This window comes from Heptranchias perlo, chromosome 8 (assembly GCF_035084215.1).
Source record: "Heptranchias perlo isolate sHepPer1 chromosome 8, sHepPer1.hap1, whole genome shotgun sequence".
Classification (NCBI taxonomy): Eukaryota; Metazoa; Chordata; class Chondrichthyes; order Hexanchiformes; family Hexanchidae; genus Heptranchias; species Heptranchias perlo.
This window is the reverse complement of record NC_090332.1, coordinates 32,318,306-32,344,509: the sequence shown is the minus strand read 5'-3', so window position 1 is coordinate 32,344,509 and position 26,204 is coordinate 32,318,306. Positions and strand designations below refer to the sequence as shown.

Sequence of the window (26,204 nt, the reverse complement as noted above, 5' to 3'; positions counted from 1 at the left end):
TCATCCACTTTGGATCAAAAAAGGATAGAACAGGGTACTTTCTAAATGGTAAAAAGTTAAAATCAGTGGATGTCCAAAGGGACTTAGGGGTTCAGGTACATAGATCATTGAAGTGTCATGAACAGGTGCAGAAAATAATCAAGAAGGCTAATGGAATGCTGGCCTTTATATCTAGAGGACTAGAGCACAAGGGGGCAGAAGTTATGCTGCAGCTATACAAAACCCTGGTTAGACCGCACCTGGAGTACTTTGAGCAGGTCTGGGCACCGCACCTTCGGAAGGATATATTGGCCTTGGAGGGAGTTCAGCGTAGGTTTACTAGAATGATACCCGGACTTCGAGGGTTAAGTTACGAGGAGAGATTACACAAATTGGGGTTGTATTCTTTAGAGTTTAGAAGGTTAAGGGGTGATCTGATCGAAGTTTATAAGACATTAAGGGGAACAGATAGGGTGGATAGAGAGAAACTATTTCCGCTGGTTGGGGATTCTAGGAGCAGGGGGCACAGTCTAAAAATTAGAGCCAGACCTTTCAGGAGTGAGATTAGAAAACATTTCTACACACAAAGGGTGGTAGAAGTTTGGAACTCTCTTCCGCAAACGGCAATTGATACTAGCTCAATTGCTAAATTTAAATCTGAGATAGATAGCTTTTTGGCAACCAAAGGTATTAAGGGATATGGGCCAAAGGCAGGTATATGGAGTTAGATCACAGATCAGCCATGATCTTATCAAATGGCGGAGCAGGCACGAGAGGCTGAATGGCCTACTCCTATACCTATGTTCCTATGTACATTATATAGCTGACAGAATGGTTGTAGAAGTAAACAATTTGAATGCAGTCCACAGAACCACAAGCTCAGATCTCTACTTTAATAAACTATACTCAGCTTCCCTCATTTGGTGAGTTTTGACAGTATTCCAGTACTGCACAGAACATGAACAGTGGGAAATTCCATCTCTGAGAGGGGGTGGAGGGCTAATAGAATTAGGTTCACTCTCAAGTCTTTTCCAGCAGCCAATCAACAAATGGCGCCATGCCAGGCAAGAAGGTGACCTTAACCCAGCGCATCTAACTGACAGAGCAGGGGCAGTAGCTGGGGTCCAAACAATTGAAAAGTATTAAAAATTATAAATAATGAAGTAAAATAATTTGCCTTTTAGTCTGTAACTCATGGACTTTCTGATTTACTATACTTTATGTGTCCTGTTATTTTATGAACAATGTTTTAACAAGTAACACTAATGACACTAACATCAATAATATTTTATTGAGAAATGTTGGTTGCAGTAGATTTAATGGTCACACTCATTAGTGTGCTCTTGATTGAACCCTGGTGGAGGTTGTTGCTCACTGAATGGGGATCTAGCATGCAACAATTTCATGTCTATAGCAAATATCATTGCTCTGGAATTTTCTGTAAATCATTTAAGTTTTAGTGGAACACCTACATTGGCTAGACCTTTCATTTTAATGGCTGAAAGATGGGTTTCCATGTGCATTAAATCAGCATTTTGCCATGGGTTATTTGTAAATGATTTACTAATTAATGCAGCCATTTTCCACTCAAGTCTGCTGAAGCAAAATGTGTGTCAAGCACCAATATTAAGCGACTACTTCATACTGCAACAAGTGTGTGACAAACAACCGCATTAACAGAGATGTAGAAATACAGCAAACATGAAAATATCAGTGCAACAACCTAGCAGTATTAACAACAGCTTGCAGTTAAAAAGCACCTTTAACCTAAAGAAACATCAGAAGAGGTCTCATAAATAAGGGAAATGAATGCCAAACCAAAAAGGGCGAGTTGAGGAAGAATGACCAAAATCCTGGTTGAAGAGATGGGTTTGAAAAACATTTTTAAAAGGGGGAGGGAGAGATGGAAAGGTGGAGAGAAGCCCAGGGCAGGGGAAGTCCAAGGATTCTTTTTGGGGCCTGGAGGAGCACTCCTGATTGTGCTTGAGAAAAGGCTAGCATGGGGTTGAGGAAGGGAGATCTGAGTGGGCAGGAGCTGAATCACAGAAGGTGAGATCGCATACTAGCTCTGCTGCAAAGGACTCAGATGCTGACTTCGAGAGCCCAGGCTACCATAGAAGGCTAATGGACATGCAGCAGCCAATACTAGGTGCAATGGGCAGCCTGCCAACAAGCTTGCATGCAACTGTTCAGAGCGAGGAGGAATCCAGCTCTAATTTGTGTCAGGGCTTCATGCAGAACATGGGGACCATACTGTCCAACATGGAGAGAATGGTCAGCTCCATGAACAGGACAGTGGTACCCACCAAGATGGAGCCTCAGCTAACAGCACTCATGGCAGCTCACTCTGCTGCCATGGAAGCTTAAATGGCTGCCATTTGGCTCTGGGTGCCAGTGTCGACAGGGGATTCCAGATTGTCACATACCTCCTGCACTCTGGTCTGGAGCAAAGCCGTTGGAGTGATGAGGCCCAGTCCCAGAAGAGGCACCTGCTGTTCCCTCTCAGGTGGACAACAAGCCTGCTCCCCAGCCACCCATTCCGCCATTGCCCTTGTTAGTGCCACACAGCCAGCACGCAGAGATGCTACAGTCTGCAGCCAGGTCCTTAAGGCCCAGAGCTGCTCGAGGTCGCCCACCACAGCCATCTAAAGTGCCTCAACAGAATCTCAGCAGCCTTCCATCTCCCAAGCTGTAGAAACTGGAGATACACCTCATAGGAGAACTAAGATAGGTAAATGATCACACAAGATAAGCATTAAGGGGTTGCACAAGGGTGATTCCTTAATTATTTTTGTTAAATATTTGACACAAATTGAATTAAGTTGTTGGATAAATTGTTTTCTGGTATGGATTTGGTGTTGGTGGTTATATTTGTAGTGAAGTGAGGGCAAGATCTGTAAGGCTAGACTTATGGAAGGCAATAGGATGGTGGTAATATGGACAGTGGTGATAAGGATTGCAGGACTGTTGGTGTATTGGGGATGGGAGAGATGATTTAGATAAAGCGCTCTTGGATGAACTGATGCCTGAAAGCTCTGGCAGCAAGGGGCGCTGGTGGTTGATGCTGCTCATGTTCTTCCTCCTTCCTCTTCATGCTCCTCTACCTCATGCTCCTCCCCCTGCTGCACTTCTTGCTGCCCAGGTGGTGGTATGGGCTAGTCCTTCATTATGGCAAATTTATGGAGCGTGCAGCAGACGACGACAAATCTGGATACATGATCAGGGGTGTACTGCAAGAGTGCTCTTCAGGCCATCTATGGACGCAGTCATTGTTGCCACGCTGGAAGTGACAACTGCCCTCAGGGCCTCTTCCTGATGTCTTGAGGCTGCATTCATCTTTTGGACAGACACAATCACCAGGGTGTTCCTCACATCATGTCATACACCTTACATGGTGTTTCAGATGTAATTTATGACACCTTTAACTTATCCACCATCTGCAACACGAGAGGAGACTGTCTACACTGCCTGCATGTGAGGTCTACGGCTCTCAATTATAGATCTCAGCTGGTGGCAGTTGTTTCTGTCTCTGCCAGGGAGAGATGGCTGTTTTATCATCATTTCCTCTCAGCTCCTCCTGCTCACTGATTCTCTGTGATTCATCCTTTGATATACCTGTTTCAGTAATGCCTTTCTCCAAGTATAAATTGTAAACAATTTTACAACACCAAGTTATAGTCCAGCAATTTTATTTTAAATTCACAAGCTTTCGGAGACTTCCTCCTTCCTCAGGTAAATGTTCAGGAGCTCCTTGAAGCCTACGCATTTATACATATAGAACAATACATGGTGTTTACAGAATGTCCCTGCAACTGCCCGTTGCCAAGGCAATCACCGTGTTCAGACAGAGAGGTGTCACCTGCAGAACCCCCGAATACACATTCAACAAAAAAACAAACAGGAAAAAAACCAGAGAGAGGCAGAAACATCCGGAAGGCAGAGAAAGCCAGCAAATGACCCATTATATTAAAAACAGATAACATTTGTTCGCTGGTGGGGTAACGTGTAGCGTGACATGAACCCAAGATCCCGGTTGAGGCCGTCCTCATGGGTGCGGAACTTGGCTATCAATTTCTGCTCGACGATTTTGCGTTGTCGTGTGTCTCGAAGGCCGCCTTGGAGTACGCTTACCCGAAGGTCGGTGGATGAATGTCCATGACTGCTGAAGTGTTCCCCGACTGGGAGGGAACCCTCCTGTTTGGCGATTGTTGCGCGGTGTCCGTTCATCCGTTGTCGCAGCGTCTGCATGGTCTCGCCAATGTACCATGCTCTGGGGCATTTCTCCAAGTAGGTGTATCTGGGCTTGAATAAGTACGATGCCATTATGAAGTGGGAGAATCATGTGAAGGTGCTATGCTGCGTGTCAGATGATTCTTTCTGTAGCATTTAGCACCTGTGAGGAAATTCATTTTAGGAGGATGCAGTCTATTGTGAATCAAAAGATGTAGCTAAGCAATAGCAGGAGGCATTTCACGTAATCAGAATTTCTGAAGACAGCAAAAATTCAGTTTTGAAAGGGATCTATCCCATTACCAACCTAAACCAGACAGCTCTCCTCCAACTTCATGTCCCAAAGCCACCACAATGTGTCTGCTCAGAGTAGCAGAGCTTCCTCCTCATGCCAACTGATGGGCCAATGCTAGCCATTCCTCCACCTGTGGCAGTCCTTTGCTTTTGGTTGTTCATATGCTTCTCTTTTACAAAGAACACAAAGTTTTAGACATCCTACAAATTAATTTGTAATGTCTTTTTATGCAGGTGTCTGCAAACATTCCCCTATGAACATGCAATCAGGTGCAGGCAATGCACTCACTCAGGAACTGCACTAATTGTGATATGGGACAGTACAATGGTAAGAGAGTAGGTGTACCTATGAAGGGGAACGTTGAAAGTATGTTGTGCTTACTAACAGGCTCCTTCATTTCTTCTTTTACGCTATGTGGTCATGGATGGTGTGGAAGTAAGACATGCTTTCAGCATTATTTCAGCATCTGCATGGGTACTCATGCCTTCACTTACCTTAGCCAACCTAAGGTTATTAAAATGATTTCAGCACTGAAAAGCCATTTGTGGTGTGATAGAATTGGCACTGATTGATGGAGCCACCTCCCCCCAGACTGCCTGCACATCCTTCTTCTGGGGCATCATTCACTGAGCCTTTGTCTTCTTGCCCTTAGCTGTACCAATATGACCTCTACTGCAGCTTTTGAGAATCTTGTGGTCTTCGTCATTGCAGACAACCCAGATGGCGCTCCTCTTTCTGCTGCTATTTTCCTTCCTGTTAGCTCCATATCTCTGTCTTTCTCTCCCTCATCCACCTGCTATGCTTCTGGCCATTTCAGCTATAGCAGCCTTTTCAATGTTGCAGCTAACCCCAGTTTCCCTCCATCCCAGTGGTGGAAACCCAGTCAGGAACGGGATTCCTGATCTAACCACACTCTGCATACTCAATGAGGCCTTCCCAAAGAAAATGTGGTCAGATATCACTTGGATCACTTGGGTAGATTGAAGTCCTGTTATTTCTGCAACGGCCGCAGAAAAATTCTGCCTGCTATAATTGTCTGACATATTTGATCTTGTGCTAGCTGATGAAATAAGTACTTACATTTAATACTGGTAGACATGCTTTTTGGCACAGACGAATCAACAGCGGCTGAAATACACACAGTGAAAATTGTATGAATTACTCTATACTCATGGCATTTAGTCTATGATAGTAAGCTATAATTTCTGTGATAATCCCCTTTTATGGAAAAAGCACACACATACACTCTGTGTGCATTTACAAACAGTTTGAAACTGCCCGACAATACACAACACTTTGACACTTCAACGGTAACTAGTGACGGGCTCTTAATTTCCATGAAAAAACCTTCCAATGTTACTTATATCTATGAAACTTGAGTTATAGGTCTTTTGCATTTTTAGGAAAGAAAAGCAAGAATACATCATCACCAGTGAGATATTCTATCAGTGTATCTTGAGTTTTACAAGCATATTGCACCAAATAATTCAATAACCATCACAATCTCTGAATTTTAATGCTGTAAAATATGGCTCAATTGTTCAAGTATATGTCATTGCATCTAATGTGGATCTGATTTCGTTGACTTCACTGAAATCCATCCAAGAAGGTGCTCCAACATTGCAGAAATGATTTATCAGCTCCAGTTTAGTAGCTGTAGTTCATCCAACACCTTTGAATCAAGTATGTGTTAAAATACCACAATCATAGAATCACGCTATAACTATTTACTGTCATAAGTTAATTCCTCAGGCAATTAGATAAAGGCAATTAGATAAATCGCAGATAGGTAGCTATAACGTGTGTGCAACCAGGTTATGCTGGCCACATATACTGGGTGCTATAGCTCCTCCAATATTCACAGCGCCATAAGTATTTGCAGGCTGATACGAAAGGCACAATGTAGTATGTACAACAGCAACTTGCATTTATATAGCGCCTTTAACATAGTAATATGTCCCAAGGCGCTTCACAGGAGCGTTATCAAACAAAATTTGACACCGAGCCACATAAGGAGATGTTAGAACAGGTGACCAAAAGCTTGGTCAAAGAGATAGGTTTTAAGGAGCGTCTTAAAGGAGGAGTGAGAGGTAGTGAGGCGGGGAGGTTTAGGGAGGGGATTCCAGAGCTTTGGGCCTAGGCAGCAGAAGGCATGGCTGCCAATGTGGGAGTGATTATAATCGGGATGCGCAAGAGGCCAGAATTGGAGGAGCGCAGAGTTCTCGGAGGGTTGTAGGGCTGGAGGAGGTTACAGAGATAGGGAGGTTGAGAATTTTAAAATCGAGGCGTTGCCGGACCGGGAGCCAATGTAGGTCAACGAGCATAGGGGTGATGGATGAACGGGACTTGTGCGAGTTAGGATATGGGCAGCAGAGTTTTGGATGAGCTCAAGTTTATGGAGGGTGGAAGATGGGTGGCTGGCCAAGAGAGCATTGGAATAGTCAAGTCTAGAGGTAACCAAGGCACGGATGAGGGTTTCAGCAGCAGATGAGCTGAAGCAGGGGTGGAGACAGGCGATGTTACGGAGGTGGAAGTAGGCGGTCTTGGTGATGGAGCAGGTATGCAGTCGGAAGCTCATCTCAGGGTCAAATAAGACGCCAAGGTTATGAACAGACTGGTTCAGCTTCAGACAGTGGCCGGCGAGAGGGATAGAATCAGTGGCTAATGAACAGAGTTTGTGACAGGGACCGAAGACAATGGCTTCCTATTATGTATGTATAGTGGTGCTCTGAGTTCTTAAAATAGTTTCAGATTTGCCTGCTGTCTCACTATTGAGGAGTATATCCTTAATGATACCAGTGGATAAAATAAAAGAATTCTGCGTGTTGTGTGTGATGCCACAAAAGAATGACTTTGGAATTAAATGGAAGATGAAGAACAGTGCATATCCTAAATTAGTACTTTGCCTTTTGTTTTCACAGGCATGATAATGGGAGTGAAATAGTACAAGAGGAAGAGGCTGGGTAATTAGACAGATAACTATAGATAAAAATGTAGTGCTGAAAATGTTGGTGATACTCAAAGTGAAAAAGGTATTGTTGGCATGCATCCTAGAATGCCAAGGGAAGTCAGGGAAGAAATCGCAGAGGCTCTGACCATAATCTTTCAAACATCCTTGGATATAAAAGTTGTGTTAGAAGACTGGAGAGTTGCAATGTTAATTCACTGGGGTTTCCATGGATCTTCCACTGAAGTTATGGTGGACAACTGGGAGAACCCCAGCGGAAATTCTACCCCACTGAATCTAGTTTTAGGTGCCCTACTGTAGGAAAGATGAGAGAGTACAGAAAAGATTTACTAAGCTGATGTCAGGGAGGAAAGGCTTTGCTATGAACGGAGGATAGAGAAATTGGGTCTTTTTCAATAGAACAGAAAAGATATTCAAAATTATGAGTGTTTTGATAAGATAAATGGGGAAAAACTATTTCCACTGGTCAAAGTCAGTAACTGCAGGGCATAAATTTATCAAAAGAATGAGGAGAGAGGTTATGAGAAGTTTCTTTACGCAGCAAATTGTTAGGACATGCAGAGCACAGGTGACATCCTAAAAATTTAATAGAGTTCTTTGAGGAAATAACAGAGTGTACTGTTGAAGAAAAGGCAGTGGATGTTGTGCATTTGGATTTTCAAAAATCGTTTGATAAGGTGCCACATAAGCGGTTAGGACCAGAAACAGCAATTATAGCAGAATGCATAATAGCTATTAAAAAGGAAGTAGATAAAGATCTGAAAAAGAAAAAAAATTAAAAGGGTCTAGGGAAAGGGTGGGGGAGGTTGGAATTAAGTGGAGAGCTCTTTCAGAGAGTTAGCATAGGCACGATGGGCTAAATGGCCTCCTTCTGTGTTGTGAAATTCTAAGATTGTGTGAAAGGAAATGCCTGACCTTCTCATTTTCACAATAGAGATTTTAGCCTAGATTCTCTGATCAGGTTACGTTATTTTAATGCCGGCATTAACTAGTTTAAAATGGTTGTGTTAATGCTGACATTAAAATAACGTCAATCAGAAAATCGGCTATCATCTCTTTCTCTTTTATTTTCTCATCAAAGTGATTAAATGTAGCCCCTTTTGAAGTGCAGACATATGATTATAGCTGACGGCTATTGTAAAAACAAATATTAGGGCTGATTTTAACTTTCGGCGGTGGCTAAAAACTGTTGGTAGCAGATCGGCCGCCCGTTATACACCCTGTCAATGGAAATGAAAATTGGGTAGATGTATAATGGGTGGCCAATCCACTGCCACCAGTTTTCTTCCATTAAAGTTAAAATTAGCCCTATTCTCTGTAATTTTCATTACACAAGTGCTTAAATTGTGCTTGTTGAGTTACAGAACTGCTTTCTGATATATTAGCACTTAGCTTCAAACAACTAATTTTAATTGTTCTGTATCTCTTCAGCAAATATTTTAGCCTTGTAGCCCCAAGTATAATCAATATTTGTACAATATTACCAAAATTAATAATGCATGATTTTCCCATGGCATATATTTATATCTGATGTTTGCCTAATGTGTAATGTTTATTTATAAGCACAAGTAAAAATCAAACACAGATATCTATATTTTATGTATGTTACCTTTGGCTGAAATTAGATTGTTGTAGTGCACAGCCATATGATCTTGGATGATAAACTGTGTGGCTAGTTTGCAGGATGATCCCGAACAAAATGCTGAAAAAAACAAAACTACACATGTTGATTAGTATCCTTCACCCGCAGGATAATCAGCCTATTGATCGAAAATGACCTAATGTGATATTTCTTGCAAAAGTGTGTTTTGTTTTTTCCTTTCTTTCAGTACAGAAAAGATTATTACACCACAGCTATTGACATAGTCACTGTGTCAGTGAAATACAACGTAACATTTTCACTAGCATGACACCAGAGTTGACAACAAAACTATTTTCACACATACTTACAGTAAACACTTTTCTAAATTGTTTTATACCAATTAAAGCCATAAGAGTGCTAACTGTTTGATTTGAGTGGGGCTTTAAAAGATGTCATCAAAATTGTAAAGAAAATATCTATTATAGCATTGTAGTGTAATCGCGAATCACTCCGCTGCTGCCAAAGCGAGTTTTCATCTAAAACGGCAACAGAGTTGTTTGTTTCAATTTATGGTAAGGTAAATCTATATACTGTTCATTTGTGCATTTCACGTAAAACAAACCAATTTGTTGGTTTTCAATTGTGTCTCATCTCATTGGAATGCTTTTCAGTCTGCTTTCCTTGAAGACAGGAGAACACACATGGCAACACGTGCGACATTAGAATGGCTGATATATGCAACAAGGGTTCTGTTATAAGCCCTGGGTCACACTATCATTTAGTATGATATTGGGCAATAAAGGTACACCCTGTATCATATGGAACCACTGACACTGAAACAAAGATAATATCTAATGCAAAATCTGAAATTTGTAACAGGCACCTCATCAAGTGCCTTCTGAAAATTCAGACATCCACTGCATTTCCTTTATCTATATACTTTGTGATTTCCTAAAAAAAAATCAATTAAATTAATCAAGCTGCCCTTTAAAAATCCATGCTGACTGTCCATTATTAGTCCATGCCTTTCTGGGTATTCATTAATTTCATCCCTAATTATGGACTTTGGAAGCTAACCACAAACAAGATAAGACTAATGGCCTGTAAACCTCTGGTCCTCCCACTTCCAAGGATTTTTGCAATATTATGCTATCAACTGCCCACCCTCCTTCAGTATTCTGAGATGCATACCTGGTGACTTTTCTATTTTAGTACCATTAACCTTCTTAATATAGTGTTCTTTTGAATATTTATCTCTAGTAATGGCTCTTCTGCATCCTCCTCAGATACTCTTACAGTCTTACTTTCAGCTTCTCTGTAAAAACGGATGCAAAATACTTAGTAAGTACTTTTGCTTTTTCTCACTCTCAAATGGTCCCACCTATTCTTTGACTATCCTTTATTTATGTATTTGGAGTTTTATTTTAGATTTGTTCACAGGATTTGGACAACAATGGCAAGGCTGCATTTATTGCCCATCCTTAGTTGCCCTGAGAAGGAGGTGGTGGGCCTTCTCCTTGAACTGCTCCATTCCTTCTAGTTTTGGTGCTCCCATGAAGGCATTAGTTAGGAAATTCCAGGATATTGACCCAGCCCATGCAAGCCACATAATTTCCCTTCCTGAAGGCCTCCATTAATGCTGCTCCACAACCATTTACTTGGATGTGTGCAAAGCCCTCTACGGTGTCTGGCTCTCTGACCTTTTTGCTCCATCACTGTGGAGAAATATCTGGCCTTTACTCAGTTCCTCTCTGCAAAGGCAGAGTTGAGATTGGTAACTCATCGTGTGAAAATCAGCAGGTAGAAATGCAGATCCACTCACAAAACTACTTATTTAAATCATAATGAATGCTGGCAATGTGTATGTATACAGAGCTCCACTCACTGACATTCTAATACTGGTGATGACACTTTTAATTTTAATGAATAGCCAGTTTTCTTACAGACTCTTCATAAGCACTAAAAAATTTTAAATGAACTTTATTGGTGTGTTAGGAAAATGGTGTAAGATTAGATTCTTGAGTTGGTTTAACACTACTTCCCCAAACGAGGTGCACCATCAGTTCAACGACTTCACTTCCCAGTTATAATATAATTTTTACATTGATATGACATTGAATGTTGAATTGATGCAAAGATTAGTATAGCTGAGCCATTGTTCTTCTATTAGCAGTGTTATGCAGAACATTAACTTATCAACTGAAGGACACACAGGTTAACTGCTAAATAATGGCTGGCTGCTTTTGAAAATTAAGGAAATCATTCATATAATTATTGTTTTCCATTTTCTAAAAATAAAGAACTTGTATTTATATAGCACCTTTCATGTCTTCAGGACATTCCAAAGTGATTTACAGCCAATGAGTTAATTGTGAAGTATAAGCAGTGTAGTCAAGCACAGCAGGCAATGTGTGTCCAGCAAGGTCTGGCAAACAGCACGGAGATGAATAACCAGTTATCTGTTATCAGTGGTGCGAACTGAGGGGTGAATGTTAGCCAGGACACTTGGAGAATTACCCTGCCCTTCTTCGAATAGTGCTGCCATTAATTCTTTTTCATTCACCTGAGGGGGCAGATGGGGCCTTGATTTAACGTCTCATCTGAAAGATGACACCTCCAACAGTGCAGCACTCTCTCTGTGCTGCACTGAACTGTCAATCTAGATTATGTATTCAAATCTTGGGTGGGGCTTAAACCTACAACCTGTTGACTCAAAGGCAAGAATGCTATCATTGAGCCATGGCTGACATTTTTATGTGTTCTTTGATTTGAAAGTATACAAACAGACAAAAAATAAATAATCCATTATAACTTGAAATCTCTAAACTTACACCCTGTCAACATTATGTATCACAGAGAAATAAAAACAGTGGTCACTGAAATGTAACTTTAATTAGAAATAAGCAATTCACTTATTAAACAAAATTTAACAAAAGAATGGCCTCAGTAATTCACAAACTATGCACAATATTAAACAGGAGTTTGTCATTCACTTCAGTCACAGAATCTTTCACTCCAGCAACAATTTCTGTGGTCCATGAATGAGTTAATATTGCTCATGGAAATAGTCCATTATAAATGAATGCTCACATAATCAACAGGAAATGCACTTATTAAATTAAAATCTTAATGAATATGCAAAAATCATAAAACACAGTAGCATATTATCAGGAGCTTGCAAGTCTTGTAACAGATCAATTTCATATTTCAATTAGCTTAAGGTTATGGCTGCAGTAACACCTGCCATGTTGCTCATCAAATACATTTATTTCCATATAACTCCATTGAGTTTGGAAAATTTATTGGGATTTGAAGGCAGAAAACAAAAAAAATCCCGCTGTCTCCGGATGCTTCCATTTGAGAAATGTTGGAGCTCACCTAATTCCATTCAAAAAATTCTACATGAGTGGCCCATTAGATAAAGAAAGGATTCCTACACTAAATAATATTTGCACATTGCAAATCTGATTCCTATGTTTGAAGTGAACTAAATGCTCATTATGAACATCAGACTGACATTCCCAGTTGCCTGGAGACACATTGGCCTGGATATTAACTTGGAGCTGGGAAGAGAGCAGGGCGGGGGTGGGTGGGATTTTCGGAAGGGAAATCCAGAATTAAGAGTTTCCAGCACATCGTGATGACTTTGATGGTAGGATGTCTTTAAAATTTTTCAACAGGTTTCGTGCCCAACAGCCAGCCAGATCGACAGGCTAGCTGCCTGTCGGGCGTGAAAGCAGCTGGGGAGAGATCAGAGTTTTTGCGGTTTTATGAGGGAGGCGATCGTCCGGGGTGGGGGGGGGGGGGGGAGGGGGGAGTCGTACATCGGGGGAGGTTTTGGGGCGCATCGGACTTTGTTGCGGGGTGGGGTCAGCTGATCGCGGCGTGTTTAAAAGGTAAGATTGGTGAGCCGCGGGGAAGCACTCCTGCTCCTCCTGGCCCACAAACAGTGCAATAAAGGCCCTTGGATCTGGCCCTTCTTGCCTCCTTTTACCTGCCGTGATTCCCACAGCTCAGGAAACCCGTGCTGGAGGCATTAAATTCGAAGGTCTCTTAAATTCAATTTAAAATCACCTAATTTACATCTAATAATCAAGTAAATTGCTCCGATAAGTACCCGCCTGCCTGCTCTAATTATCAACCCGCCTCCAGCGAGTAGGTCACTCGCATGCAGCCAAACGTGCCTCTGTTAAACCCAGAAGAGGAGCCGGGTTGTGGTCTCACTGCAAAATTGTGTTATTTTAACTTCCCACCCGCCCCCAACGCACCCATTTTTGGGGGTTAAAATTCCCCCAAGATTAAAGGCTGGCTTTAACATCATACCAAACAAATATTTGCACCACAGCATTTTCGGTATCTTAGGGGAGAGTTTTTAATATCGTCTAACACTAATGTGAAGGATATTCATTACATTACAAAGCACCATTTTGGTGTGGAAGCCTTACTAGATTCACTGCTGTATGAACATTAATTGTGTTGAACTGTTACAGCCGACATGGTTACTTGTTACCATGGCGGGAGGAAATGTAATTACAAACATACTTAAATGTATGTGGTACACAACTAGCTAGATAGTAGTCTCAATGAGTTTGTTATTGGTAACTCCGTTATTTTCATATTGCAACCAATGCAAAAATACGGACATTTTGCCAAAGCTTTCTACTATCCAAATAGCTTATAGGTGAATGATTGCCATCTGTGCTTTGAGCCTCAGCAGCGAAAATATTTTAAAATATTTAATTACTATTACTGTTTTAATTTTGAGTGTTCAAGTGGCCTGGTGTGCGTGTGAGAGAGTGGGGGAAGCATTTATTTCTTCACCGTCGTGCTGGCCTGGCTTCGATTTCCTGTAGCCTGTTCGACAGACACATTCATATTCTGTAATGGCCCAGAGAGGTGCATGAGTCAGTCTTGCTTATTTTAATCAAGTTTTAGAAATCCAAATACTTAAAATCTAGGGATTTCAAACAAATGAAAACTCAAAGATACTCAATCATCTTTGACAATTAACACATTTTTGACAACATCTACAATATATAAAAATGTATTGTAGCCTGTACTTACTGTTGTGTAACATTTACTTCATATATCACACTTTTCCTATCACACTTCCATTGTCACACTTTTCCCATCACACTTTGTTAACTGCTTCAAAGTAAAACAGCAGCAAATCAGAACTGAAGTGGTAGGGAGTATGCAAATTAAAAGTGAGGCAATAAGCTAAAAAAACTACCAAGACATTACTGAAGATTAATGTTGACAGTCAATCCAGGATAATCAGTTAGGAGACCATACCAATAAAAGGAAAAAGTGCACCAATCAAATCACTCAAAACATTTTGAAAAAAATCTTTGTTTGTCTTTTTATCTCAGTAACTGAAATACCGGGGCCGATCTTCGACTTCCGCTCAAAACAGGCACGAAGTCGACAGTGTGGCTGCACACCCGCCCAAACCTGGCGTCAGAAGGCCCAAACCATATTCGGCTCAGGTCCCATTTGACTGCTACCAGCAAGCTGTGGGTAATCCGCTGCAACTCTGGAAAAATAGAATATGAGAGTAAACTAGCAGGGAACATAAAAACTGACTGTTAAAGCTTCTATAAATATGTCAAGAGAAAAAGATTAGTGAAGACAAATGTAGGTCCCTTACAGTCAGAAATGGGGGAAATTATAATGGGGAACAAAGAAATGGCAGAACAATTAAACACATACTTTGGTTCTGTCTTCACAAAGGAGGACACAAATAACCTCCCAGAAATGTTAGGGAACCAAGGGTCTAGTGAGAGGGAGGAACTGAAGGAAACCAGTATTAGTAAAAAAATAGTGCTAGGGAAATTAATGAGGCTAAAGGCTGACAAATCTCCAGGGCCTGATAATCTACATCCCAGAGTACTAAAGGAAGTGGCCCTGGAAATAGTGGATGCATTGGTGATCATCTTCCAAAATTCCATAGACTCTCAAACAGTTCCTACAGATTGGAGGGTGGCAAATGTAACCCCACTATTTAAAAAAGGAGGGAGAGAAAAAACAGGGAATTATAGACCAGTTAGCCTAACATCAGTAGTGGGGAACATGCTAGAGTCTATTATAAAAGATGTGATAACAGAACACTTGGAAGGCATTAACGGGATTGGACAAAGTCAGCATGGGTTTATGTAAGGGATATGCTTAACAAATCTACTGGAATTTTTTGAGTCTGTAGCTAGTAGAATAGATAGGGGAGAACCAGTGGATGTGGTGTACTTGGATTTTCAGAAGGCTTTTGATAAGGTCCCACACAAGAGGTTAGTGTGCAAAATGAAAGCACATGGGATTGGGAGGAATATACTGGCATGGATTGAGAATTGGTTGACAGACAGGAAACAGAGAGTAGGAATAAACGGGTCTTTTTTCCAGGTGGCAGGCAGTGACTAGTGGGGATCAGTGCTTGGGCCCCAGCTATTCACAATATATATCAATGATTTGGATGAGGGAACTAAATGTAACATTTCCAAGTTTGCAGACGACACAAAGCTGGGGTGGAATGAAAGCTGTGAGGAGGATGCAAAGAGGCTCCAATGTGATTTAGACAAGTTGGGTGAGTGGGCAAGAATGTGGCAGATGCAGTATAACATGGATAAATGTGTGGATATCCACTTTGGTTGTAAAAACAGAAAGGAAGATTATTATCTGAATGGTGATAGATTGGGAAAAGGGGAGGTGCAACGAGACCTGGGTGTCCTTGTACACCAATCGCTGAAAGCGAGCATTCAGATGCAGCAAGCAGTTAGGAAGGCGAATGATATGTTGGCCTTCATTGCAAGAGGATATGAGTACAGGAGCAGGGATGTCTTACTGCTTTGGTGAGACCACATCTGAAGTATTGAGTGCAGCTTTGGTCTCCTTATCTGAGGAAGGATGTCCTTGCCATGGAGGGAGTGCGACGAAGGTTTACCAGACTGATTCCTGGGATGGCAGGACTGACGTATGAGGAGAGATTGGGTTGACTAGGCCTATATTCACTAGAGTTTAGAAGAATGAGAGGTGATCTCATCGAAACATATAAAATTCTAACAGGACTAGACAGACTAGATGCAGGGAGGATGTTCCCGAACCAGGGGTCACAGTCTCAGGATACAGGGTATGCCATTTAGAACCGAGATGAGGAGAAATTTCTTCACTCAGAGGGTGGTGAACCTGGGAATTCTCTACCACAGAAGGCAGTGGAGGCCAAGTCATTAGATGTATTCAAGAAGGAGATAGATATATTTCTTAATGCTAAAGGGATCAAGGGATTTGGGGAAAAAGCAGGAACAGGGTACTGAGTTAGACGATCAGCCACGATCATTTTGAATGGCGGAGCAGGCCCGAATGGTCTACTCTTGCTCCTATTTTCTATGTTTCTATGTAACTCGTGGGTGGGTGGGAAATCAGCCAGCTCCCCTAATGAGCTGGCTGGCAGGACAGATTGACCCTAGCCCCACAAAAATAAAAATGAATAATTTCCTGAACTGTTTTCTGAGCGGCCTCCAGCAGACCCTTTAAAGACCACTGGTTAGGCCACTCAATGCCTGGAACAAATGGACAGAACATGTACGGCACATCTTCCATCCATTTGTACCTGAAAATTGCAATTGGGGTCCTTTAACCTGTGTAGGATCCCGATTTGTCTCTCACCTGTTTCAGACTCTAATGATGTTCGTCCATTTATAGGCCCCCTGTAAATTTAAATGGATGGACAAGCAGGCACCGTGGGCCTGGTATTTTTTTGACTTGCCTTCCTTGCTAGGATTGCGTGATTAAAGAATCAGCAGACAGCGCGCACCCCAACCAGGAGGCCGGAGGCTAATTTGAAATTTGGCCGTGAGCCTTATTTCAATAATTTGAATACGCTGCTGGTGCCTGTCATGCCTCCAGAAACAGCTCGCCCATTTGTAGAGGATGAACTTCAGGCCACTTGCCTCGACGGCAGTGGCCCTCAGGTAAGTCCCGGGGTGGGGGGGAAGAAGAGGACAACGGGAGCGGGTGCCGATAATGGGCTGGCAGCAGCCCTTGGAGTGCTGTGGTGCTGGAAGGAGCATTCCGACTGGTCTCCGTTCCACATCGAACTTAAACAAAAAACCTACTGTTTTGTTGGCGGTCGCTGCTTAGCCGCAGCAACTGCTAAAGATTCCTATGCGGAGCAGGCTCAGCGCCCACTTCTCTCGGTACGGCTAATTTAGCAAAGAAGTCCTACAACTCGCATTAGGCCCTTCATTTACATACGTAACATCTTTTTTAGGCAGCAGCCAAGTACGCCTGAAAAATCACCTGACCCATTATGGGGTTGGATGTCTTTTAGGCATCCTTGGGGCACAGAGCATTGCCCCCAGAATTTGGTACTTTTTGCACCTGTTTTCCACCTGGAAAACGGGCGCAACCATGACCAACCTTTCCCCCATAGTTTCTAATATCTGTAACACAGATTTTGCATTACATTACAACATTTATCTGATTTACTTAAAGAACATAAGAAAATAAGAACATGTTAGATGGATAACTTCTTTGTTTGGAAGGGTAGATTGTTATTATGTGAACCCAGTTTCCTGTTTTCTTTTGTTAGCTTAAGCCTTACAGCACACAAGTCAGTTATCCTGATACTTACGGCTGCTCTTTGTGCACATGTGTCCCTTAAATGGTCCCATCAGGGAGTACTTAGGGATCATGGCTGACTGAAGTCCTGAGGAGCAGAGAAAGCAACAATGAGTACAAACCGTGCCAAGCAAATTTATTACACTCAGGCCAAGCAGTCCTAGCATCTGCTAGAAAAAAAATACACTCATAAGTAAGCTTCCTCACTTATTAAAGATTTTCAAGTTGTCAAGTTACTTGTTTGAAGCATATTTTCATCTTTTTGGGACAGTGTGCTCCCAAGGCAATCATGCCATTTTACCATTTACACTGAACAATGCTTCAGGGGTGTGAAAAACTTTCACAAATTAATTGCAGATGTGGAACATTCATTGGTTTATCTGTTTCACAGCTGTTTTCTGGTTTTTCTGTATCAGTATAATAATTTAACAATAAATAATTCTGTCATGCAATTTTTACTATGACAAATATTTCAGCTTCAATAATATTTCTTCAATTAGGAACACTATTGTCACTTCTGCCATTTTCAGTGCAGCTACAGGGACAGCACTAAGAGGGTGATTTTGTGATCCTTCCTGCGATTTCACAGATGTGCTTCCTGCGCATGCTGCTCTATGCTGGGAGTGCTGAAGATGGAATCAACCCTTTAGTGTCCATGACTTTGTAATGTTCACCATAGCTCATTTATAAATAATAAAATGAAGTTCAGTCGCAATTATCACTCGATGAATAAAGGGGAAAGTTAGAAGTAATTTTTTCCACAGAGGATTATTTTTTTTTTCCTTTTTTTTTCCACAGAGGATTATTAGAACATAAATTGCTTTGCCATAAGTGGCTATTAAGGCAGAGGCTATGAGATCAATTAAAACAGAATTGGATAATATTGAAAAGGAAGTGGGGTTAGAGTAGCTAGCTCTAGTTGGAGATGTAGCACCTACACAAATGGTCTCCTCCTGTGCTATAAATTTTATGATTCTGGAATAGTGTTACAATCCTCATAGTACTTTCCATTGGAATCCCAGGATGGTTTTGAATATTAATTGATTAGAGAATAGCTACATCTCCTAATAAGATATTATGAAATTATTTAAAAACTAACTACTGGCAGGATGGTCGGTAACCAGAGGACACAGATTTAAGGTATTTGGCAAAAGAACCATAGGGGAGATGAGGAGAATTTTTTTATGCAGCGAGTTGTTATGATACACTGCCTGAAAGGGTGGTGGAAGCAGATTCAATAGCAACTTTCAAAAGGGAATTGGATATGTACTGAAAAGGAAAAATTTGCAGGGCTATGGAGAAAGATCAGAGGAGTGGGACTAATTGGATAGCTCTTTCAAAGAGCTGGCACAGGTACGATGGGCCCAATGGTCTTCTCTGCTGTATGATTCTATGATAACTAGCACTCATCTTCAACTCAATGCTTGTCATTGAAATAGCTTGCTACAGATTTTATTAAAATTTTTAAATTCTATTTTAGAAACATGTTGACAGAACTGGGTTGAAATGTTCCGCTAATAATGAACATGTAAATGCGGGTGAGCTTTCTTTTTTTAATGAAAATATCCAGCTGTTTAAAAAGCAAATACACCATTATTACTTTGAATTCTGATTAGCTTCAACAGACTTTGTTTTATTTTCCCATCTATTTTTATTGATGTTTTGGAATATATTTGTTTTTGCATCACATCAGGTGAACCAACTTCAAGGAGTTAGCTCAACAGCGTTGGAGAGTTGAATTAACATTGGTAGATACAGTCATTAGTCCAGCATGTTTCATTGAAAGAAACCTGTTTCCTGATATGATGCCAATAAATATAAACAGGGGAGATAAAAAGGTGGAGAACTGAGTGTTGTAGTATAATATAGATGGGTTGTTCTGCAATACAAATGCCTCGTGGAGCCATAGTAATGATGTGCATCAGGTGCTGACAACTGTATTATTGGGCATGAGATCTGCTGTGCGCCCGTTACTCGTAGCGCAGTATAATATGGTGGGAAAGTGCCTAAGGCGCAGAAGGCCTGTGCACCTGCAATAGGCTCATTAAGGCCTCAAAACAAAATTAATGAGGTCCTTGCACTCGAACAATGCTACTGGAGCTCAGCACCCATATAAAATAATGGCTAGATGGTTGGGCCATTAAGCCAGTTGATTTGTGTTCCATTAAGGGGAGTCTGTTTGATAGTTGTGTCAGACAACCTCCGATGCACCTGCCTCTGCACATTCCTGTGGATATCATCTTCATCCTCTAGCTCCCGGAGAGCATGAGGAATTCTAGAAGACTGCCCATCTTACCAGCATTGGGTTTTTAAATTGATGCTAAATTCCCTTCAATGGTAGGAGGTGAAAAAAAAATTAAATATTAACACAGTGAAAATGCAAAAAAAAGCAGAAAGCCCCCTTGAGGTGCAACTTCTGGCAGAAGGGCTTTTAAAAAGTCCAGATTGTAAAGCTAAGTGTTTGGAAGCCTCTTCTTGGTCTTAGGTAGTAATGTTTTTTGTTTTTTTCCCTACGCACTTAAGGGCCAATTTTCACCCTGCCCACAGAAACCGGGTGGGCAGTTAAAATGGCCACAGCGACTTACCTCCACCAATCCCGCTGCCTTCCTTTGGGTTGCACTCTTAACCTGCTTTTTTGAGCAGGCGAGAGGGATGCCCGCCAGAAGGCAGCAGGGTCCTTCTTTAAATATGCAAACTGGGCATCTGCGGAATGGGGTGAAATTACCTTTCATTAGCAGGTGTGTGGTGAAGGCTCCTCATCCCAAAGGAGACTGCGTCAGCAGGCCGTGATGGAACTACTATCAGATGTGAATGCCTAACCAAATGTTGCACTGGAAGGTTTTTCAGAAGCACCCCAATCACAGTATGCCATGCTTTACATGCCACCGCTTGAAAGAAGGCATGCCAGGATGATAAAGAGCAAGCACTGTGTGATTAGCTGCACCTGACAAGGTGCCACCAACTATTCCTGTGGGCCTTTGCACACCCACCTGTAAATAACAATGGTGAACTGTCTTCTAACGGTTTGAATCAGCAAAGAGGCAGATGCAAAGATGTGCCAGCTGCTGCAAAATTCTTCTACAAGCAATCCGGCAGCAACCTTGCAGCAAAGGATTTGGTCATACAGAGGCTGCACCTCCTTTTAGGAATGCTGCAACACTAACTTATGGCGATAGTGACACAGACTGCAAACCTCCTCACAAGCACCTCATGCTGCACCACTCTCACCTGCACATGTTGTATCACCTCTCTGACAGCTTCTTCCCACCCCCACTACTAACCTGGTGTCTATATGTTGCCTACCATCTTCCTGCATGACCAATTGCCTTAAGAGTATGAGTATGAACTAGCAGAAATAGTGGAGAAGAGCACCAGCATGTCCTGGTTTGAGGGTAAAGAATGCCAACATCAATATGGGGATATGGGGGAGAAGAGTACCAGTGTGAGCTAAGGGGAGAAGTGTGAACTGAGGGAAATGTGTGCCAGCATGAACTGTAGACAGCAAGGGTAGTAAAGTATCATGATTTGGTGGAGGGAGAGAAGAGTGCAATTTCTTTGGAAGAAATAAGGAAAAACAACCTTCAACGTTTGCCACAATTTGCTGCAATTTTCCAGTGATTTTGGTCATAACGTTCTATTTACTTGCAGTGGCCATTTATAAATAACTGTCAGTTAGGTCAAAAATACTTGAACTTTTATTGTCACCTCATTACATTGTATTATATTGCTGTTCTAATTTGCCAACTGATATAGTAAAATTCCTTGTTTTCTTTTATGTATTGCTCCTATGTTAGCTTCCCACATTTCTTTTGTCAAGATTTGTCAGTGAGGTGAGGATGAAACATATTCCCACAGGGAAAAGGAGCTACTTCACTAGAAAGGGCTGAAAAATTAGTGTATTGACAGGGCATTCAATCAGCGCAGTCATGCAAAATGAAATGGAAATGTGCACTAGCTCATGAAACAATGTGCAGTAGAACTAAGACGGACTATTTTTGTATGAGTACTTACGTACCTTAAAGGGGACTCAACCCAATATACAAAATATACACAAAACTAAAAATAATTATGCATTGTGGGGAAGTGGTCGTGAACCCAACCACAGGTTAAGTTCCTTGTATGGTTTCAGTATTGAAGCTGAATAACAAAGTCTGCACAGAAAGGAACAGGTGGCGTTGACCCAGTAAAACAGATTTTTTTTTTAACCTTTGGGTCAAACATCCTTGGGACTTGAATATAGATAAATGGATCGATTTTACGAAAGTGTGATACTGGGTGAAGCCGTCCATGCATATTGTGCTTTCCACAATTTTCCATCTATTAATTTGTGGTAAGCCTCCCTGCTGGTAGCACACATTCGGAAAAGCATTCCAAAGGAGTCAAAGTCTTATAACTGCCGTTTTTCTAGGGTTTCCTGCAGTCCTTCCACCAAAGTTACTGCGGACAATTGTGAGACTGCTGCAGAAATTCACCACCGTTGTGTATCAAGTCTTCGAAACAAAGTTATCAGTATATCATGCACCCTACCAACATTGACATGCAATAAAAACTTGTAATTATATAGCGCCTTTAACATAGTAAAACGTCCCAACGCGCTTCACAGGAGCGACTTTCAAACAATATTTGACACCGAGCCACATAAGGAGATAGTAGGATAGATGACCAAAAGCTTGGTCAAAGAGGTAGGTTTTAAGGAGCGTCTTAAAGGAGAGAGAGGTGGAGATTTAGGGAGGGAATTCCAGAGCTTAGAGCCTAGGCAGCTGAAGGCACATCCGCCAATGGTGGAGCGATTAAAAGCGGGGATTCGCAGGAGGCAAGAATCGGAGGAGCGCAGAGATCTCAGAGGATTGTAGGACCGGAGGAGGTTACAGAGATAGGATGGGGCGAGGCCATGAAGGGATTTGAAAACAAGGATGAGAATGTTAAATGGAGAAGCACAAGTGCAAGGGTTTTATTTAAAGTTAAACTTGGTGATTATAACTTCGAAGACATATTTCTGCAGCTGAATTAGAGTTTCTAAGATGATTTATGCAAATAGATTTGATTGATTAGTCAGATCAGCTGAAGTAATATTCACTCTAGTGGATTAAGTCAATTAGGCCTGGATTTTCCTTAAGAAAACTGCTCGTTTTCAGGTGATGTAAATGCAATCTGGCTAGTAAAGAAGCAAAGAGGCCCTCTGGTGAAATCTTGCCCCAAAAAAATAGCTGCCACGATTTCCCTCTTGTGACACCAATCTGCCCGCCAGAACTGCACCCGCTACATTTAAATGAAGCAGCAGGACATGGCCAAGTGCCACCTGAAATTTCCCTATGTTTCCACCCACTCACCACCCTGGAAATCACTGCCACTGTAAATATGGTTTGAAGAAACGTAGCAGCACAGAAAGAAAGTTGATTGATGGACAGGACACAAAGAGTTGGTAAATGGGTATTGTTCGAACTGGAGAGTGGTTGGAAGTGGTGTCCAAGAGATTAGTGCTGGGTCCACTTTTGTTCTCGGTATATACAGATGATCCAGACTTGAGTATACAGAACATAATCTCAAAATTTGCTGATGACGCAAAAACTGGAGGTTTAGCAAACAGTAAGGAGGATTGCAAAAGACTAAAGGAAGATACAAGTTAGTGGAAGGGGGAGACAGGTGCAGACTATTTCTGTTATTTGAGGAGGGTCATCAATTTAAAATTGTCACTATGAGACTGAGGGGAGAGGTTAGAAGAAATTTCTTTACACAGAAGGCTGCTGGAGCGTGGAATACTTTGCCACAGGGAGTGATTGAGACGATTGCAACTTCTAAGAGAAAATTTGATAAATATTTGAAGCAGAGAAAGATATAACACTTTAGAAAGAGAACAAGGCAGAGGGATTAGTTTTGAATTACTTTAGCATAGAACGGACATAGACACAATGGTCTGTCATGGGCATGTTCTGTGCTGTAAACATAAATGGTGCTATTGTTCTATAGGTATATATGCAAGCATGGTGCACCAGGACGTGCCGCATAACAGACTCCCCTGTGACTTAAAGGATCTTGCATTTTAAGAATTTGCCTTTTTTTTAAGTTAATGAAAAACATCGTTTTTATTACAGATAAAACGTAACATTTTTAAAAAGTCGGATAGTTGATATGATATAGTGGTAAACACTTAAATCAAAACAATGTTTTACTGCATAAAAATGTTTTTTTAAACTGAGGGTAGGAAGCTGAGGCTGTATAAATCCAGGCTTTATGATGGCGCCAGTCATGAGAGTGTCTAGAAATTGGGGCTACGCCAGCTTCTTCGTTGTGAAAACAATATTTTAGGCATGAACTTTATCACCTGCAAATCTTCAACCCGTGATTTACAAAATATCTGTAATGATAAACTCCACGTTTAGTGCATTTTACTATGCAGAATGTCGTAATTTAGTTCACATTTGCCAACAAATATAAAGCACAACTTTCTTACCCTTTTTAGTTGATATCATTTTCTTAAAGTATGGTTTATTTTTTAATGAAGACACAGTTTCATTCAGGCTTGGTTCTTGGCATTCGCTGTGCAAAAAGACTCATGATGGACAGCAGAAATAGCCAATTAAACGCAGCGATTAAGCTGCACGCTCCGCCTAATTAGCGTTGGACGGTAAAGCACCAATCAGTGCGTCTTGTGGGCGGGAATTCTAATAAGGTTTATGATGTCACGCTTAGAGTCTATCATTGCTATGCCAACGGCGAGTTGCCATTGATTTGTTGCGAAGTGCAAAGTGCAAGTACATTAAGTACATTCTGCGAAATTTTTGTCATTGAAAAGCATTTTGGTAGCTCTTAAAATGATAAGTCGTGGAATCTTCTACAATGCAGCTTATAATTTATTCTATCACATTAACAGCATCATATTAAAACAGTCATGCTCCTATCTTCAATGAAAATATTTCCAACATAACTTTCTCTGTGGCACATTTTTTTATATTCGTTCACAGGATGTGGGCGTCGCTGGCGAGGCCAGCATTTATTGCCCATCCCTAATTGCCCTCGAGAAGGTGGTGGTGAGCCGCCTTCTTGAACCGCTGCAGTCCGTGTGGTGAAGGTTCTCCCACAGTGCTGTTAGGAAGGGAGTTCCAGGATTTTGACCCAGCGACAATGAAGGAATGGCGATATATTTCCAAGTCGGGATGGCGTGTGACTTGGAGGGGAACGTGCAGGTGGTGTTGTTCCCATGTGCCTGCTGCTCTTGTCCTTCTAGGTGGTAGAGGTCGCGGGTTTCGGAGGTGCTGTCGAAGAAGTCTTGGCGAGTTGCTGCAGTGCATCCTGTGGATAGTGCACACTGCAGACACAGTGCGCCGGTGGTGAAGGGAGTGAATGTTTAGGGTGGTGGATGGGGTGCCAATCAAGCGGGCTGCTTTATCTTGGATGGTGTCGAGCTTCTTGAGTGTTGTTGGAGCTGCACTCATCCAGGCAAGTGGAGAGTATTCCATCACACTCCTGACTTGTGCCTTGTAGATGGTGGAAAGGCTTTGGGGAGTCAGGAGGTGAGTCACTCGCCGCAGAATACCCAGCCTCTGACCTGCTCTCGTAGCCACAGTATTTATATGGCTGGTCCAGTTAAGTTTCTGGTCAATGGTGACCCCCAGGATGTTGATGGTTGGGGATTCGGCGATGGTAATGCCGTTGAATGTCAAGGGGAGGTGGTTAGACTCTCTCTTGTTGGAGATGGTCATTGCCTGGCACTTATCTGGCGCGAATGTTACTTGCCACTTATGAGCCCAAGCCTGGATGTTGTCCAGGTCTTGCTGCATGCGGGCTCGGACTGCTTCATTGTTTGAGGGGTTGCGAATGGAACTGAACACTGTGCAGTCATCAGCGAACATCCCCATTTCTGACCTTATGATGGAGGGAAGGTCATTGATGAAGCAGCTGAAGATGGTTGGGCCTAGGACACTGCCCTGAGGAACTCCTGCAGCAATGTCCTGGGGCTGAGATGATTGGCCTCCAACAACCACGACCATTTTCCTTCGTGCTAGGTATGACTCCAGCCACTGGAGAGTTTTCCCCCTGATTCCCATTGACTTCAATTTTACTAGGGCTCCTTGGTGCCACACTCGGTCAAATGCTGCCTTGATGTCAAGGGCAGTCACTCTCACCTCACCTCTGGAATTCAGCTCTTTTGTCCATGTTTGGACCAAGACTGTAATGAGGTCTGGAACCGAGTGGTCCTGGCGGAACCCAAACTGAGCATCGGTGAGCAGGTTATTGGTGAGTAAGTGCCGCTTGATAGCACTGTCGACGACACCTTCCATCACTTTGCTGATGATTGAGAGTAGACTGATGGGGCGGTAATTGGCCAGATTGGATTTGTCCTGCTTTTTGTGGACAGGACATACCTGGGCAATTTTCCACATTGTCGGGTAGATGCCAGTGTTGTAGCTGTACTGGAACAGCTTGGCCAGAGGTGCAGCTAGTTCTGGAGCACAAGTCTTCAGCACTACAGCTGGGATGTTGTCGGGGCCCATAGCCTTTGCTGTATCCAGTGCACTCAGCCGTTTCTTGATATCACGTGG

The 26,204-nt window shown here is 42.1% G+C and overlaps 1 protein-coding gene across 9 annotated transcripts in view; it reads right to left on the bottom strand.

Moving 5' to 3' along the window:
• LOC137324522 (spermatogenesis-associated protein 7 homolog) overlaps positions 1–24,210 on the bottom strand; it is a 97,866-nt gene extending 73,656 nt beyond the window's left edge. For 2 of the 9 annotated variants that reach the window (XM_067988908.1, XM_067988907.1), the window contains exons 1-4: positions 24,116–24,210; positions 17,678–17,752; positions 9,082–9,174; positions 5,585–5,632 (exon numbers count right to left, since the gene is read on the bottom strand). In XM_067988908.1, coding sequence (XP_067845009.1) covers positions 5,585–5,632; positions 9,082–9,174; positions 17,678–17,752; positions 24,116–24,134 — 235 coding nt within the window. In that variant the 5' untranslated portion in view covers positions 24,135–24,210. Of the gene's footprint in view, positions 1–5,584; positions 5,633–9,081; positions 9,190–14,118; positions 14,591–17,159; positions 17,261–17,677; positions 17,753–24,115 lie in introns of those variants that run through there. The other 7 variants (XM_067988909.1, XM_067988915.1, XM_067988913.1 and 4 more) reach the window with 7 other exon arrangements.
• Between the last annotated feature and the right edge of the window lie 1,994 nt (positions 24,211–26,204).